Source organism: Micromys minutus, assembly GCF_963924665.1.
Source record: "Micromys minutus genome assembly, chromosome: 31".
Lineage (NCBI taxonomy): Eukaryota > Metazoa > Chordata > Mammalia > Rodentia > Muridae > Micromys > Micromys minutus.
In genome coordinates this window covers 10,629,179-10,644,578 of record NC_137966.1, presented here as the reverse complement: position 1 = coordinate 10,644,578, position 15,400 = coordinate 10,629,179, and the positions used below count along the sequence as shown (strand labels likewise).

General features: G+C 43.5%; 1 protein-coding gene across 1 annotated transcript in view; it reads right to left on the bottom strand.

Moving 5' to 3' along the window:
• Positions 1-15,400, bottom strand: part of DOCK2 (dedicator of cytokinesis 2) — a 400,191-nt gene that overhangs the window by 267,436 nt on the left and 117,355 nt on the right. The window contains exons 24-25 of the mRNA XM_080942111.1: positions 6,683-6,753; positions 4,578-4,684 (exon numbers count right to left, since the gene is read on the bottom strand). Of these exons, the coding sequence (XP_080798237.1) occupies positions 4,578-4,684; positions 6,683-6,753 (178 nt within the window). The remainder of the gene's footprint in view (positions 1-4,577; positions 4,685-6,682; positions 6,754-15,400) is intronic.

The window sequence follows — 15,400 nt, the reverse complement described above, 5'->3', positions numbered from 1 at the left end:
TTGACAGAGACTGGGGTTACTGCCATGACAGGGGGCAATGGGAAGGCTGAAGAACTCCAGGCAGTACACCATGAGCACAAGTGTGCAAATGTGTGTAAGGCAGATGGGAAAGGAGGTCTTCCATAAGGCGAGAGCCTGTCCTATGTGTGGGACACACACACACATACACACTCCACCAAGCATGATCTCAGCATTATCCTCAGACCATCTACTGCAGGTAAATGGCAGGCTCACTCCTACCAGGGTCCTGCCCACATTGATCAGGGTGAGGAGCTCAGCTCTTGGAACTGGTGTGGCTAGAGGACAATGGAGGAGATCAAACAGGCTGAAGCTAGACAGTAGAAGAGCTTCCAACCTCTGGCCCATCTGCTCCCTCCTGCTCGCTTTTGCTTTGTAGAAGTGAACAGCGTGGATTCTCAGGCGGCTGACGCTGACCAGAACGGGCCCGTGAGAGCTCTCAGACTGAATGGCAGCTTACCTGAGAGGTTAGTTCTGCATAGACAGAGCCACTCTGATGGCTGGCCTTCCCATAGACCCTTGCAAGCTGTCCAGGTGGATCCGACCAGTTCTCCTCCCTTCTCAACTCCAGGAAAGTCTGGGCTTGTGCTGAAGAAGATGCAGATCGGAATCCTGGGTTCTCCTGCTGCAGTAAAGCCACTAACAGAGGGGCAATCATACACAGTGGGCCATAACTACGGGACTCTGCCTTCTCCTCCATGCTCAGGGTAACAAGACACATGATGCTGCCTACTCTGTGCAACAACTTGCTAGGACATGGAAGAGCAGTCCTACTTTACAGTGTGATGGTTTGTGTATGTTTGGCCCAGTGAGTGGCATTATTAGAAGGTGTAGCCTTAGTGGAATAGGTGTGTAACTGTTGGTGTGGGCTTTGATACTCTAGTCCAAGCTGCATGGAAGTCAGGATTCTGCTAGCAGGCTTCAGATAAAAATGTAGAACTCTCAGCTCTTCCTACACCATGCCTGCCTGGATGCTGCCATTTTCCCATCTTGATGATACTAGACTGAACCTCTAATCCTGTGCGCCGGCCCCAATTATATGTTGTCATTCTAAGAGTTGCTTTGGTCATGGTGTCTGCTCACAGCAATAAAACTCTAAGACAACAGGTGGGAAGATGAAGTCCACTAGAACTGAGTTGTTCAATCACATGGGTCAAGTAAATTGAGGCTAATGGAGATTAAAGATTATCATAGAAGAAAATAGAAAGGTCTTATGTGTGTATTTTAAAGGATGCTTGAGGGACAAGAGATGACAATGGTGGATCTGGATATGATCCAAGTATCTTATATTCAGGTATGAAAAATTGCACAATGAAGCCTATTACTTTGTACAATTGATATATGTTTTAAATGGGCAGGGTGATGTAAGGCAAGGGAGTGGGGAGGGAAGGAGGAAGGGAAGGAGGGAGGGAGTGAGGGAGGTGGAAGAGAAATAGAAGGAGGAAGAAGGAGGAGGAGGGGGGAAGAGAAGAGAAGGAAAAGAAAGAAAGGAAGGAAGGAAGGAAGGAAGGAAGAAAGAAAGAAAGAAAGAAAGAAAGAAAGAAAGAAAGAAAGAAATCCTCAAACACCATGCCCAAACCAGACCTGGACTCTTATGTGTAAGCCTTTTGGAAAAATATTCCAGGAAACCAATTTTAAAATGGAGAAAAAGATATACAGTCTCACAATGGGGAGACCATAGAGATCCAGGGGTTCTATTCACTAAGTCCTCTGTTTCTTGGGAAAGAGGGAGCTTTGGGGGAAACAAGAGTCTTGGCAAGTATCAAACACAAAAAGATATCCTTGCTGCAAGGAATCTGAAAGTTTGGGCAGAAATTGGGATGATGCCCAGGAAGGAAAATTACCCATGAATCCCTGCTCAGCAGACCCTGCACTGAGTGGCTTGTCCACGTCAGTACCTAACAAGTTTGTGAGACAGGCACTACTTTTATTAATCTCGGTTTTGCAGACAAGCTCACTGAGGAGCAGAGGGGTTTAAGAAAATCACCCATAGTCACACAGCTAACAAGAAACTGAGCCAGCAATCAAAAACTACTGTCTACCTTGACCCACGAACCAGCACTGCCCACCCTACATTCTTAATGTTTCTCCACAGGATCCAATAAAGTAATATGTCACAAAGCTCAGCAAAGGGCTTACAAGTCTACCCATGATCCCGACCGCAGGTCCATCCATGGATACCACTGACAATACGCCAGGCGGTTTTGCACATCTGGAAGTTAAATGGGTGAATCTCAAAGCAAATCATGTCCTGGAGGCACAGGACACTCCACAGAATGAATAACAGGGGTTTCATTACAGCTCCGAAGGCAGAAAAGCAAATTCATTTGATGTAGGGGTTGAAAGAGAGATGCTCACCCAAAAGCACTGGACCCCAGGATGTCCCCATGAATTCAGACGTGATTGCTTTTGAACTTGAAGTCATGAGAAGCTCAGGAGGAAAAGCTTCCCTCCTGGCTTCTTTTGTTAAGAGGGCTCACTTTGCCAATGCATCCTGGGATACACGTTACCAGGAAGCTTGGTGTAAAAGCTCATTGTCTTCATTTGTGAGGCAAAGGTGGAAGGACTGAGTCATCCTTTGCAGGCTGGAAAAATGGATCCCCCAAGGGAAACTTTGTTTTTGAAGGTAAGACTCTTGTATCTCTTTTGTAGCCGTGTACCCAGCCAGGGTTGGCTTTCTGTCAGTTGGCATTAATTGGGCACTTTTACTGAATCTAAACCTTAGGCGTACAGTAGAATAGATAAGCAGGCTGCTTTTTGATTCTGTGAACTCTTACAGGGCCCCTCTTGGCCCAGGAGATGGGGCTCTGAACAGCACAAAAGAGCCAAGTAGCCCATTTTCTGCTGCCTGTGCAGAGCCAGCCATATGCAGCTGGTACCATCCTCACCATGTTTCTCAATCCTGATCCAAGTTCCCTTCACAACAACACCCTCCAAAGTCCTTCTAGGGGCTTCCAGGACCGGAAGGGTTAAATATAGCTCAAAACTTTCAGAGTGAGGACAACCAACACATTTGGAGATGGGGTGGGAACTTTTAAAAACCACGGGCGTCTCCCTTTGAAAAGCTTATGACATTTTAAAACACAACTATGAGATTTCACCTCCCTTTGCCGCATAGCATAAGCTATATATGTCTTGGTCCACTCCGTGGCCACATATCTGTCTAAATGTCAGGAAGCAACAGGAGTGTGCTTTCTCCTAATCTTCCCTGAACTCCAAGCAGGTGATTTCGATGGCGATTGTGCGTGCACATGTCAACCAGGCACTGGGGGACAAATCGTCTTTCCAGTGAAGTGGTTCCTGAATATTTCTGTGATTATGAGGCAATTTGCATAAATATTCAAGCTTTGCTCTTTGAATAAATTCCAGTAGGGTAACAGAACAGCTGATCTCCTGTATTTGAAGGCCTCTTGTCTCTTTCACAGTTTGCTTCTGGTTTTAGAGTTGACATTAGTGTGAACGGAGACATTTAAAGGCAGAAAGGGCACAGAAAACAGTGCTGGCCTCCAACCTCAAAATATTTGTTTTCGTTTGTTTTGTGTGTGTATGTTTCCTTTTGTTTTTGTTTTCTCGTGGAAAGAGTAAAAAAAAAAAAAAAGCAGAGTTTCTAGATAGACAAAGAACGTATGTATTTACATGACTGGTTTAGTGTGATCCAGAATTGCAAAGTCACTTTTTTGGAACACCTGCTTCAGTGACTGCAAACAGAAAGCCCCTGTCACTTCACTGTGAGCTACTAGAGAACAGGGTGGAGCAGAATCTCTGACCACAGCCTTGCCCAAAACTCCTCTCATCCGTCGATCTCCCAAAATCATCATTAAACAAAAAAAAAAAAGGCAAAGAGTAGTTATGTGAGACTCGCTCATTTAAGGGATGGGGACAAGGGGAGAGAGAGTATGCATGCAGATGGATTCTATTCTACATCCAAGGAGCAAATGCAAGAAGCTGGAAGCTAAAGTACAGCATCCAAGAAGGAACTGGGGACTGAAGGAACTGTCCAGGGTCTGAAGGAACTGTCCAGGGTCTGAAGGAACTGTCCAGGGTCTGAAGGAACTATCCAGGGGTTGAAGAACCCTTCACACTTTGCAGTTGGTTGTGTAGAGATGCATTACCGATTCAAGAATAATTTGCACTTCCTCGAAAAGCTCAAAAATGCTGCTAATTCCTACTTAATCAGATTCACTGAGATGGGCCCAGAAATTTGCATTTCAACAAGCTCTCCAGTTTATTCTTACACTCAAGAACTGCTCGGCTAAAGGTTCTTTCTATTTAAAGAAAGAAAGTTTTGCCCACCTCCCTCCAAGTAAAAGACAGAAGTCACAGATGATACGGGGAAAACTGGCACTCGGCAGATGATGCCCAATTTCTCCACCCATTAAACTGTCTCAAGAAAACTGAACAACTCGGCTTAGGCTATCTTAAAAATCAATACAGATTCTAATACGTACATTGTTCACTGCTTTTGATACCCAGGGAAGAAGAACACTGCCCTCCAAGAGGCAGGACCATGTTTAATAGGCTTTCCCTCTGCTTAGCTTCTCAGAGGGACCCATGCTCACCTTGCTTTTTAAAGAGGTTACTCTGCACTATCTCGTTCATGGACTGAACCTTCTGCTTTTGCAGCTTCACGGGAGGGATGCAGGTGTAGAACTCATACAGGAGCTGGCTGAAGACAAGAAAATACGAATCGACAGAGGTTAGACCCAAGGCACTGAGGATCCAACCTGTGCTCAGGGCAAAGAGTTAGCACTGCTGTGTCTTCCTTGCAGAGCACCAGGTAGACAGTGAACATACTGGTGTTATCATTGAACACTCGCAGCATTCAGATGTGAACATCTGACAACAATATACCAACAACCCGAGCACACACTGTGTAGTACACGTATGTTATACACATTCTCTGTGTCATAAACCTAGCATTATTGTGTTCAGAAAAAGGTACCCCAATTTTTATATTTTACCTACTTATTACTTGGGTGTGTTGAGGCAGGCTCTCTTCATGCAGTATAAGCTAACTTTGAACTCACAATCCTTCTATTTTGGTCTGAGTGCTAAGATTACTGGTGAGGAAGCTATATCAGTCAGAAAAGTGTGGAAAACTAAGATTAGAAAAGTTAACTAACTTTCCCAAGGTCACACAAATAAAGCAGCAAAGATCCAAGCATATCAAATTCAGGTTCTGATTTTACTACAGTGTCATTTTATGAAATGCACTTTAGCCACCTAAATTAAGGTACATTACTAAATCACTTTATTTTAAAATGGCTTATGGCCAGAGATGTCTCAGTGGTTAAGAACACTGACTTCTCTTCCATAGGTCCTATGTTCAATTCCCAGAAACCACATGGTGGCTCACAACCATCTGTAATGAGGTCTGATGCCCTCTTCTGGTGTGTCTGAAGACAGGTACAGCATACCCATATACATAAAATAAATAAATAAATCTTAAAATGTCTTGCATCTGTTAATCCTTTATAGTAAGCCTTGAGATAAAAAGGCAGTATTTAGAATTTTTTAGAAGGCTACAGAACCACTGTATGGCTGGAACCAGTGCGGGATGGTAGGAAGGAGAGAGCCCTTCTCACTTGAGTAAAGATTTAGCACACTGCCTCCGATTATACTTATTATCAGTGACATGCCCCTGCTAAGTAAACGTTTCCATGGGCAATATAGAGAAAAATGGAAAGATTAGGAGGCAGATGTGGTCGGGCGTTGGTGTGATGTGTTCTAATAAAGGTAAACATATAACACCAAACAAATCATCACAGATGCAAGAGATGTAAGAGTTTGAAATAATATTGGCGAGAGCTGATTTCTGATAGACGGAGGTAGATTTCCCAAATGGGTAACACTAGAAGTCGAATGAACAAGGAGCAACTACATTGCATGGAAAGGAAGAAGAAAAAGGTGATTAAAAACAAAACAAAAAAAAAACCCCAACAAACAAACAAAAACACAGGCAAGCAAGTAAGCAAGTAAACAAACAAACAAACAAACAAACAAGGATGTACTGCTGTTGCCCCAGCCTGGCCCTGAACAGAGCAGCTTCTATAGTAATGCCTAAATTTCAAATATTTGTTACAGTAATGGTTGGAAACTGGAGAAAAGACCTGCAGAAATGCTTCTGAATCTGAATGTGTTTCCATGAAAAAGCTTAAAAAAAGAAAAGTCACATTCGATGCTATCTGAGAACTGTAGTGGACTTAAGAAAAGGGGAGAGGCATGAGCCAGAATCAGACATCCATTCCCTCATCACCATCTCGTTAAAATCATTTGTTCATCCATGACGTAACCAGAACTAAAAAAAAAAAAAACAGAGGCCAAAACAAAGTCAGCCACCATGATCTCATTCCAATCTGCAACTATGGGATTTACCAGGCAAATGTTGGGACCTAAACAAAACAATGCTTAGGCCCTCAGACAAACTCCTATGAGCAACTCACACTCAGCATCTTCCAAGAAGGATGATGATATTTTCATTTTCTATGGGTTAGCAGCGGGCACAATGAAACCAAAGCTCTCATCCCAATGCCCCTGCAAGACTCCTACTGTGTTTCCCCCTGAAGCTGGGAGTTTGTATGGAACTGCCCCAGGAGATCCGTGCTTTTCTTTCCAACCCCTGGTGTGACCAAAGAGCTGGGGCTAGAACATCACAAGCTCTCACCTGAGCAACTTGGCATCAAAGACTGTTTCCACATCATGAAGGACTGAAGGGATATATTTCAAAGCTGCCACCTGCGGGGAACATGAAATAAACATGAGCGATTCCCACATCCTCTGTGCTGGTGGTGAGGCACACACTCTGTGACATGAGGACTCAGATCACAGAATGACCCTCAGACACTACCTAATCAGTCAAGGCTCCAGCGGGACTGAAGTGGAGCTGGAAGGATGGCTCAGCCAGTAAACAACTTGCTGCACAAAATCTAAGGGCCTGAGTTCAGGTCCCCAACACCCCTGTGAAAGGCAGGTAAGGCGGCACACACCTGCCCTAGTTCCAAGAATATGGAAACCAAGAGATTCCAGATTCTCACCATCTAGCCAGGTGGTGAGCATTGAGACACTCTGTTCTAGTGATAAAACGCCATCCAAAAATGACTTGAAGGGTTTATGTCACCTTACATGTTTCAATGTACCTTGGTTCTTGATTAGGTTCAGATTCCACATCTTCTTAGCCATGTGGCTTTGGACAGAAACATCACACACACACACACACACACACACACACACACACACACACACACACACACACACAGCATCAAGGCAGGGCATGAAGCATATTTGGAGTATTTAACAACAGACACCTTTATCACTACTAGGTGCTGTGCTTGAATTGCCTTGCTGGTGGCTCTCTGTGGTCACTATAGTGGACAGAAAACAGTGCACATGTCAAAATACATGTTTTCTCCCAATGGCTGGGCTAAGAAAACTGAACAGGAAGATGGATTTTCTTCTTCCTCTCTCTATCCACGGGTATGAACCACTCCCCGTCCCCCTGGAAGGAATACAGTTTGCTTAGCAGCAGGCAAACTATAATTTCAGCAGGAGCTATAAGTCACACAGAGGGAATATAATGGCTATAGGTCTAATGAAAGTGTGCGGTTTTATCTTATTTTCTCTCGGCTCTTCCTGATAGTAATATGTATCATCCTTGAGCAATCAGTCTAGAATAAACACAGTGAAGATTACTTTCTCCAAGAATATCTTGTGAGAAGGAGAAATGGTTGGGCAGATATACCGCCATGCCTGTTGATTGAGTTCCATCTCCCAGATTGACATAGTGGGAGGGGGAAACTTACTTGCACAAGTTATCTTCTGAGATCCAATGCTTGAGCCACTGTGCATACGTGCATACATACATACACACAAATAAATGAAAATATAATTTAAAAATCGCCCCTCGCTATATATAAATGAGCTTCTTAAATAGTGACTGGCTTTTTTCTGAGAATCTATAATGGGGTAGGTACTCTGACACACACTATAAATATATATTATCGTCTTCATCGGGGCCCTGCGAGGGTTATGGGACTTTCAAGGACAAGGACACCCAGTTGCATCAGAATCTAATAACCTACTGCGTGTTGCAGAGCCTGTAACTGTGGAATCAGAGTGTTGGTTCAGGGAGTTGCTCTCAGAGCCACTCCTGTGACCCCCTAAACCTTACTCACACCACAGACCATCTCCAGCCCTTCATCCTTTTCTCCCTGATTATGCCTTCTAGATATCAGCACTTCATATTTACGGTAAAAGAAAATCACACAAAATCATCTTAGCATCAGTCCCTATGCCCAAGGGGGGATGTGGGGAGAAACACATTATTAAAGTCATGTGAGTTTTTTCTGCACTACTTAGACATGTATGTACATGTGTACATGCATGCACACACACACACACACACACACACACACACACATTCAATTCAACTTGGTTTTACACTTAAGTATTGTTCACTAGAGCCTCAACACATTATCTCCTGGAGCACACTCTCTTAATTTCTGAATTCCCCCCCCCCCCCGCCAACTCAGCAATGCCCAGTGGGCACACTATATCTCCTTCACCTTACTATGATCCTGGGCCCTAATCTATTCCATTTTCCTAATTATAAAAAACACACTCAGGAGACAGTTCATATATGAAAGTACATATACAACTCTGTAAAGATCCCTATAGAACAGATTGCTTGAACATAAATTAGTGCATCAAGATGCATATACATATACATTTTAGGCTCACTGAATGATCTTGTAAGAAACGATAAGCAATTCCTCTCCACTGTATCTCCACTTCCCCAAGTCCTTGCTCACACTGAATATGCAATCTTGTTAATTTTTGTCAATGTGATGGACAGCTTGCTACTATAATTCTGAAAGTCTTTGGTTGCTAGCTCTGTCAGCTGTCTTCTCTACACTTAGTAAATATCCATATTTACTAACTTGCTCATTCATATCTTTTCTCCAATTCTTCTGGATGATTCTTTTCCTTGCTCAATTGCAGAATTCTCTACACATCAACATCAGTCTTTTTCCAGTAACACATTTTGCAGGCGTTTCCTGTTGCTTTTCCTGTTGTCTGGGATTATATTTCAGCTTTGTTTATCATATCTTTTATTGTACAGAGATATTCTAAATTTGTACATTGTCATATGTGTCAGAGCTTTTTCTTCATATTTATTGAAATTGGAGTCTAGAATTCATTTTTTTTCAACTCTAGATCATAAGAGGAAACAGTCAATGTTTTAAACTAGGCCTTGATGGGCATTCACGTCCCACAGAATGGTGTAAGGTTTTCTATAGATAAAAGAAAGGTTTGTGATCAAACAATTTCAAGAAATAGTGGTTAAGACAAATACGAAGCATGGATATTTTTATCGCTTTTTTTCTACTGCAGAGAAGTCTAGGTTTTAAGGCTGTGAATCATCATAACATCCCTCTAGGCAGTTACAAGGACATCACAACCCAGTAGGGCAAAGACCATGTTGATCAGGATGCACCAAAAAGATGTAAAAACAATTAGATGACTTTAGAACCCATCACATAAGAGGAAGGGGTGATGGGAATGAGTGGGTTGGAAGTGATGAATTGTTCTTACTCAGTTTTTATGACACTGTGCCAGCAAAAGGAACCACATTTGTGGGTCATACTCTCTCAAAGTCCAAAGAGGCCCTCAACCAAGAAGTACTTGTCTAAGCACTCATAGGAAATAGGTTCTTTGTTCACTATTAGGCCAAAGAACATAGACCTCACAGAGACCTGCTTGTGACTCACAACTCTCCAACTACCCCCTGCATAAGACTGGGTTCACTTCACATCTCCAAACCTCATTAGGTTGGATAAAGGAGAATGATGCCATATAAAGTATATCATTAGGATGCTCAGCATATCACCCCACTAAGGTAGACCAGATCTCCACACATCACATCTCCCATATACTACCCTTATTCTTTAGAGACCCAACCCCACTCAACACCTGACTGTTCCAGACAGAAAGCATAGGAGGACACTGAAAATTAACTCTGTCTAGATACATGATTCTCAATCTGTGGGTTACTTCCCTTGGGGGGGGGGGGGCGGAACAACCCTCTCACAGGAATTGTCTATACTATCAGAAAACACAGATACTTACATTAAGATTCATTATAATAGCAAAATTACGGTAATGAAGTAGCAACAGAATAATTTTATGGTTGGGGTCACCTCATCATAAGGAATTGTGTTAAAGGAATAGAACATTAGGAAAGATGAGAACCACTGCTCTGGATAGATGTGACCTAGAGCTGATGATCTTAGCCTGGGGGTAAACAGTGGAAACAATACCAAACAATCAATCTCCAAACTCTGAGACGCATGTGTGTGGAGTGTTTCCAGTTATATATTAATTCCACCCCCTGCCAGTGGATAGCATTGCTACCAACAGACACAGATTTACTTCCAGACAGGACCTGTGTAGGAGGAATACACAATTACAAAACAAAGCCTGACATCTTTTTGGTCCCAGAGCTAAACACTGGTCTCTCCCTGCCAAGTTTCAAACCATTTAGTTTAGCCAGAAGACAGATGGTCAAAGTCCATGGAAACAGGAATACCACAGCACTGCCACATGAAGACTCTTCCCTTAGAGATACTGAACCGTCATGGAAAAGAGCAGATGTGCTGCTGTCTCCAGGTTTGCTCACTGATTCAGTCCTTGGGTGTGAATTCAGGCTCAATATGGTTAGAGCTGAAGCCCTTGGCCACCACTACATCATCGCCAAGCAATGGTCTCCTTTCATAAACAATATGTACATCCTACTTGAGACACCGAGAAAAGGATCAGAATACCCTTTAGGATGTTTTTGCCATGTTTGCTGCAATCCAATGCTCTGTTGGCGCCCAGGGTTGGCAGGAAGCAATAGGACTCGGTGTCTAGAGTGGCAGAGTACAGGCGAGTGACATAACTCAGCAATAGAATCCTTGACTAATAGGGTCGCGACTAGAGATTAAATCCTTAGGTTGGGAAGTAGAAAGCAACCCACAGCAGCAGCATGAGAAGGCAAATCATCTGCCCCCAAGTTCAAAGAGAGTCTGGGAGTCTTATTTCTGGGCTCCTGTTTTCTAACGAGAAAACTGAGGAGAATACAGTTGCCTAACTATTCAGTGTTGAAGACTGCATTAAAAAACAAACAAACAAAAGCCTGCACTATTCATATTTCTATAGCTTTTGGGTTGAGACAAATTTTGCAAACTGCCTGCCATGAAATCCTTCATTCCCAAACTTCCACCAAGTATGGACTATGTGGTTGAGAAATAGGACGGGATTAAAGAATCAACAATCACTGGAAGATCTGGAGGAGGTTTCCAGTTTTTAAAATGTATTTATTCCTATTTTGTGTGCATTGGTGTTCCATCTGCATATCTGTCTGTCTGTCTATGTGAAGGTATGTGGGTCTAATGCCCTGTAACTAGATTTACAGACAGTTATGAGCTGCCATGTGGAACTGAACCTGGGTCCTCTTGCAGACCAGCAAGTGCTCTTAACTACTGAGCCATCCCCAACCTAACCCTAACCCTAACCCTAACCCTAACCCTAACCCTAACCCTAACCCTAACCCTACCCCTAACCCTAACCCTAACCCCTACCTCCTTATGCTGTTAGTACAGAATATCATTTCCCTGCCCTGGATTCAGGTTGTAATCTGTGAGCCACTTCTCAGGAATGAAGGAGTTTCTAACCAGCAAACTGCAGATGCTAATATAGTTAAAAGAATGGCCATCAGGAAAACTGACCAGATTAACAAGCCATCTCACAACATCAACTGAATTTCCCTCCTTCCTCTGTCAGAAAGCCAGGTTCAACCCTTGAGAAGAGACCCAACTCACCCTGTTGGTTTGGACACGTGGACATTTTACACAATTGGAAATGGAAAGCAGGGTTGTTCTAAAGCATCATAACTGTGGACAGCTGCCCATCCTTCTCTTGTGCCTTTCGCCATAACTCTACACTCCTGTCGGCTATAACAGTATTGGCAGCGCTTTACACTTCTGCAGCGTTCATCCAAATCCAAGAGCAAGTTCTCCATAGCCGTGGTTGTGACTCAACCCCTCTGAGTCTTCCTTTGCTCGTCTTAAAAGCAGAGACAGAGTATTGGCACCACAAGGTGTTGCTGCAAGGATCAAAGGAGCTAACAATACTTGTGAGGTTTTTACTCAACAGCGTGACATGTAATGAATGGTAAAACACAAGAGAAACAAACCAAACACAGTAGGAGCAAGACAGAAGCTGAACACATTCATTCGTTCCACCAAAAGGTGTTTGGAACATTTAATGTTGCCAGAATGTCCCCGCCCTCCTGGACACTCCAACAGCTCTCTGCATGAGTGTAAGAGGGCATACAAGAATAGCGAGGCATCTATTCATTTAATTCTACTGAGACCATCAAAATGGGCACTGTGCAATGTACTGGCTGGTTTTGTGTCAACTTGACACAAGCTGGAGTTATCACAGAGAAAGGAGCCTCCCTTTAGAAAATGCCTCCATGAGATCCAGCTATAAGGCACTTTCTCAACTAGAGATCAAGTGCAGGAAGGGCCATAGTGGGTGGTGCTATCCCTGGGCTGGTAGACCTGGGTTCTATAAGAAAGCAGGCTGAGCAAGCCAGGAGAAGCAAGCCAGTAAGTGACATCCCTCCATGGCCTCTGCATCAGCTCCTGCTTCCTGACCTGCTTGAGTTCCAGTCCTGACTTCCTTTGGTGATGAACAGCAATGTGGAATATAAACTGAATAAACCCTTTCCTCCCCAACTTGCTTCTTAGTCATGATGTTTTGTGCAGGAATAAAAATCCTAACTAAGAAAGCAATATCACAAATTTTGAAAAGGTGGCAATTTGTCACCATAGTCCCTTCACTCACAGTGCAGCTACATGTAGCTCATGATTGTGTACTACTGAGACTATCAACTCCCCTCACTTTCCTCAACCCTTGTGACACAGCTTGAACACACAAACATGTCTGAACATGTGGCATCTTCCTGAAAATGCTCAGAAGCCTTTGGCCAAATCACTCCTGTGGTGTAGAGAAGGACATCAACTTTGGACTCAGGACCCTTTATGGCTTCAAATTCTTAGCTTCTTCTCTTTAGACAAGTCTAATTTGGAATGATTATTAATTTATCAGCTCCTATGAACACTGGGAACCATGGATCCCTGCAGATTTCTGGTTAGGTTAAGAACACTGTATATGAGGAGCCCAGCTCTGTGCCAGGCATATAGATTAGGCACTCAATACATGGTAGGCATTTGCATTGTTTTTTTTTTTTTTTTTTTTTTTTTTTTCTTTTTTCTTTTTTCTACTCTGAACAACAGGCCGTAAACTAACTTCCTGGTTTTGAGTGAATTGTTGCCATGTCAACAAAGGATAAAGGAAACCACTGAAAATACCTCTCAGAGCCAGATGAGCCCTAGGAACAGGAAATAACTATCTTAGGTCCCAGAACTCACAATGGACAGAGCCAAGACCCACATGACTTATGACTAAAGCGGTCATGACTGAGGGCTCCTGCTGTATCTGCCTCAGCTGCAAGTGCTCACTTTGAACCAGGAATGTCAACCGTGAGTCCGCTCACACCATGACACAGACTTCCCCATGGGCCAAGAAGATAGAAGCCATTTCTCAATTGAGATTCCCTCTTTCTAGATAACTCTAATTTATATCAAGTTGACCAAAACTAGCCAGCACAATGACTGTCAAGTATTTAAACTAAACGATAAAGTGGGCTTGGGTTTCACATTTTCCACAGACTTTTAACCCTACGAAGTATCTCTACAACTTGACTCTTTTTTTCTTTTAATTTTTATTTTGCAAAAGGAAAAAAAACAAAAACAAAAACAAGGCCTAGAAAATGAGGTGGCATGCTTAATGCTGAGGGTTCCATTCCTGTCTGTAGAGGACTGAGATTTCTCAGTCCTACTCAGAATTCTTAGAGTCAAAGTCACAGCCCTGCTTCCCACTGTGAAGGTCCCAGCTATAGAAGATTCCTTGTGTGGGGTTTGCCAGCATGAACTTGATCTCCTTCCTGCATTTAGCCCATTCCTCATACAGCAAGATGAGCTTACACTGTCTTCCAAGGTACTGCTCTTAATATTGGAGATGACTCTAAATCCGTCCTGATAACATTTCAGAAGCCATATAAATAGGTGGGAAGTACCTTTGGCTTTATGCAAATCCCCAAAGATAAGTTGACCCTTGAGGCAAATTCCAAAAAAAAAAAAAAAATGAGGTAAAGCCCCTTTGCATGGTTGGGAGCAGGGAGGGGGGGAGTCTTGAGAAGAAACAGTGTGATCTGAGAAGGCAGGGCCTTTCTAAGTCTATCCAGACAAAAGGGACTGGACTAAAAGGACTTAGGCACAAACTGTAGTAATCACATTAGCTCTGCAAGGTTGTGCGGCAGTTTATAATCTGTTCTTTTGTAGCCAGTGTTTATTACAACGCCATCAAACAGTGAAGTTTTGTATATAAAGAAACAGAGAGGCTGTGATGACGCGTGTTGGACATAATGTGGTCGTACAGCGCATAAGGAACATGTTCCTGAGCCAGGATCCCATCTGAGAGGTGCTCACTCAGCCCTCTCTGCTCCCTGACTGCATGTGTCATTTCTTTCTGCTTCCTTCTCTCGCTCCCTTTCTCCCCCCCCCCCCCCCCCCGCTTTTTTTTCTCACAAGAAATCTGCAGCTAATCACAAGGAATCAGGTGTAAAAGCTGTACAAAAGGGCTCCAGGATGGCCTGTCCCCCCTCTCCCTCCTTCCCTCCCCCCCCTCTCTCTCTCTCACACACACACACACACACACACACACACTGTCTCTCCCTCCCTCCTCCCTTCCTCTCTCTCCCCTCCCCCTTCGCCCCAGCATCATCTCTCTCTCTCTCTCTCTCTCTCTCTCTCTCTCTCTCTCTCTCTCTCTCTCTCTCTCTCTCTCTCCATGGCTCCTTCACCTCTTTGACCCACTTCTGCTCCATTCCACCGTTCTCCAATGGTAGTCTCTGTTTGCCCCCAGCATCTTCCCCGGAGACCCTCATGGTAACCGGTTACCCATAGTCCTCGGTGGGTTTCCTGCCCCTTGTTTTGCTCCCACCACTGTGCAGCTTTTATGTGACGCAGGCCAGGGTGGGAAGCAAGTTCAAACACTGCCACATTCCAGGCTACTCTGCCCTGGTTACCCATTTTGTTATACTGAGGCTTCTAGGAATATAGAGACTATTCTTTTCTTTTAAGCATCATAGGAAATACTGGAAAGGCATTTAAAAAAAAAACTGGCAAAATAAAAAGGACTTTTAACTGTGAAGTCAGTGGTCTTAACTAATCTCATATCCATGAATGAATGAATGAATGGTGCCAAACACTGTGGA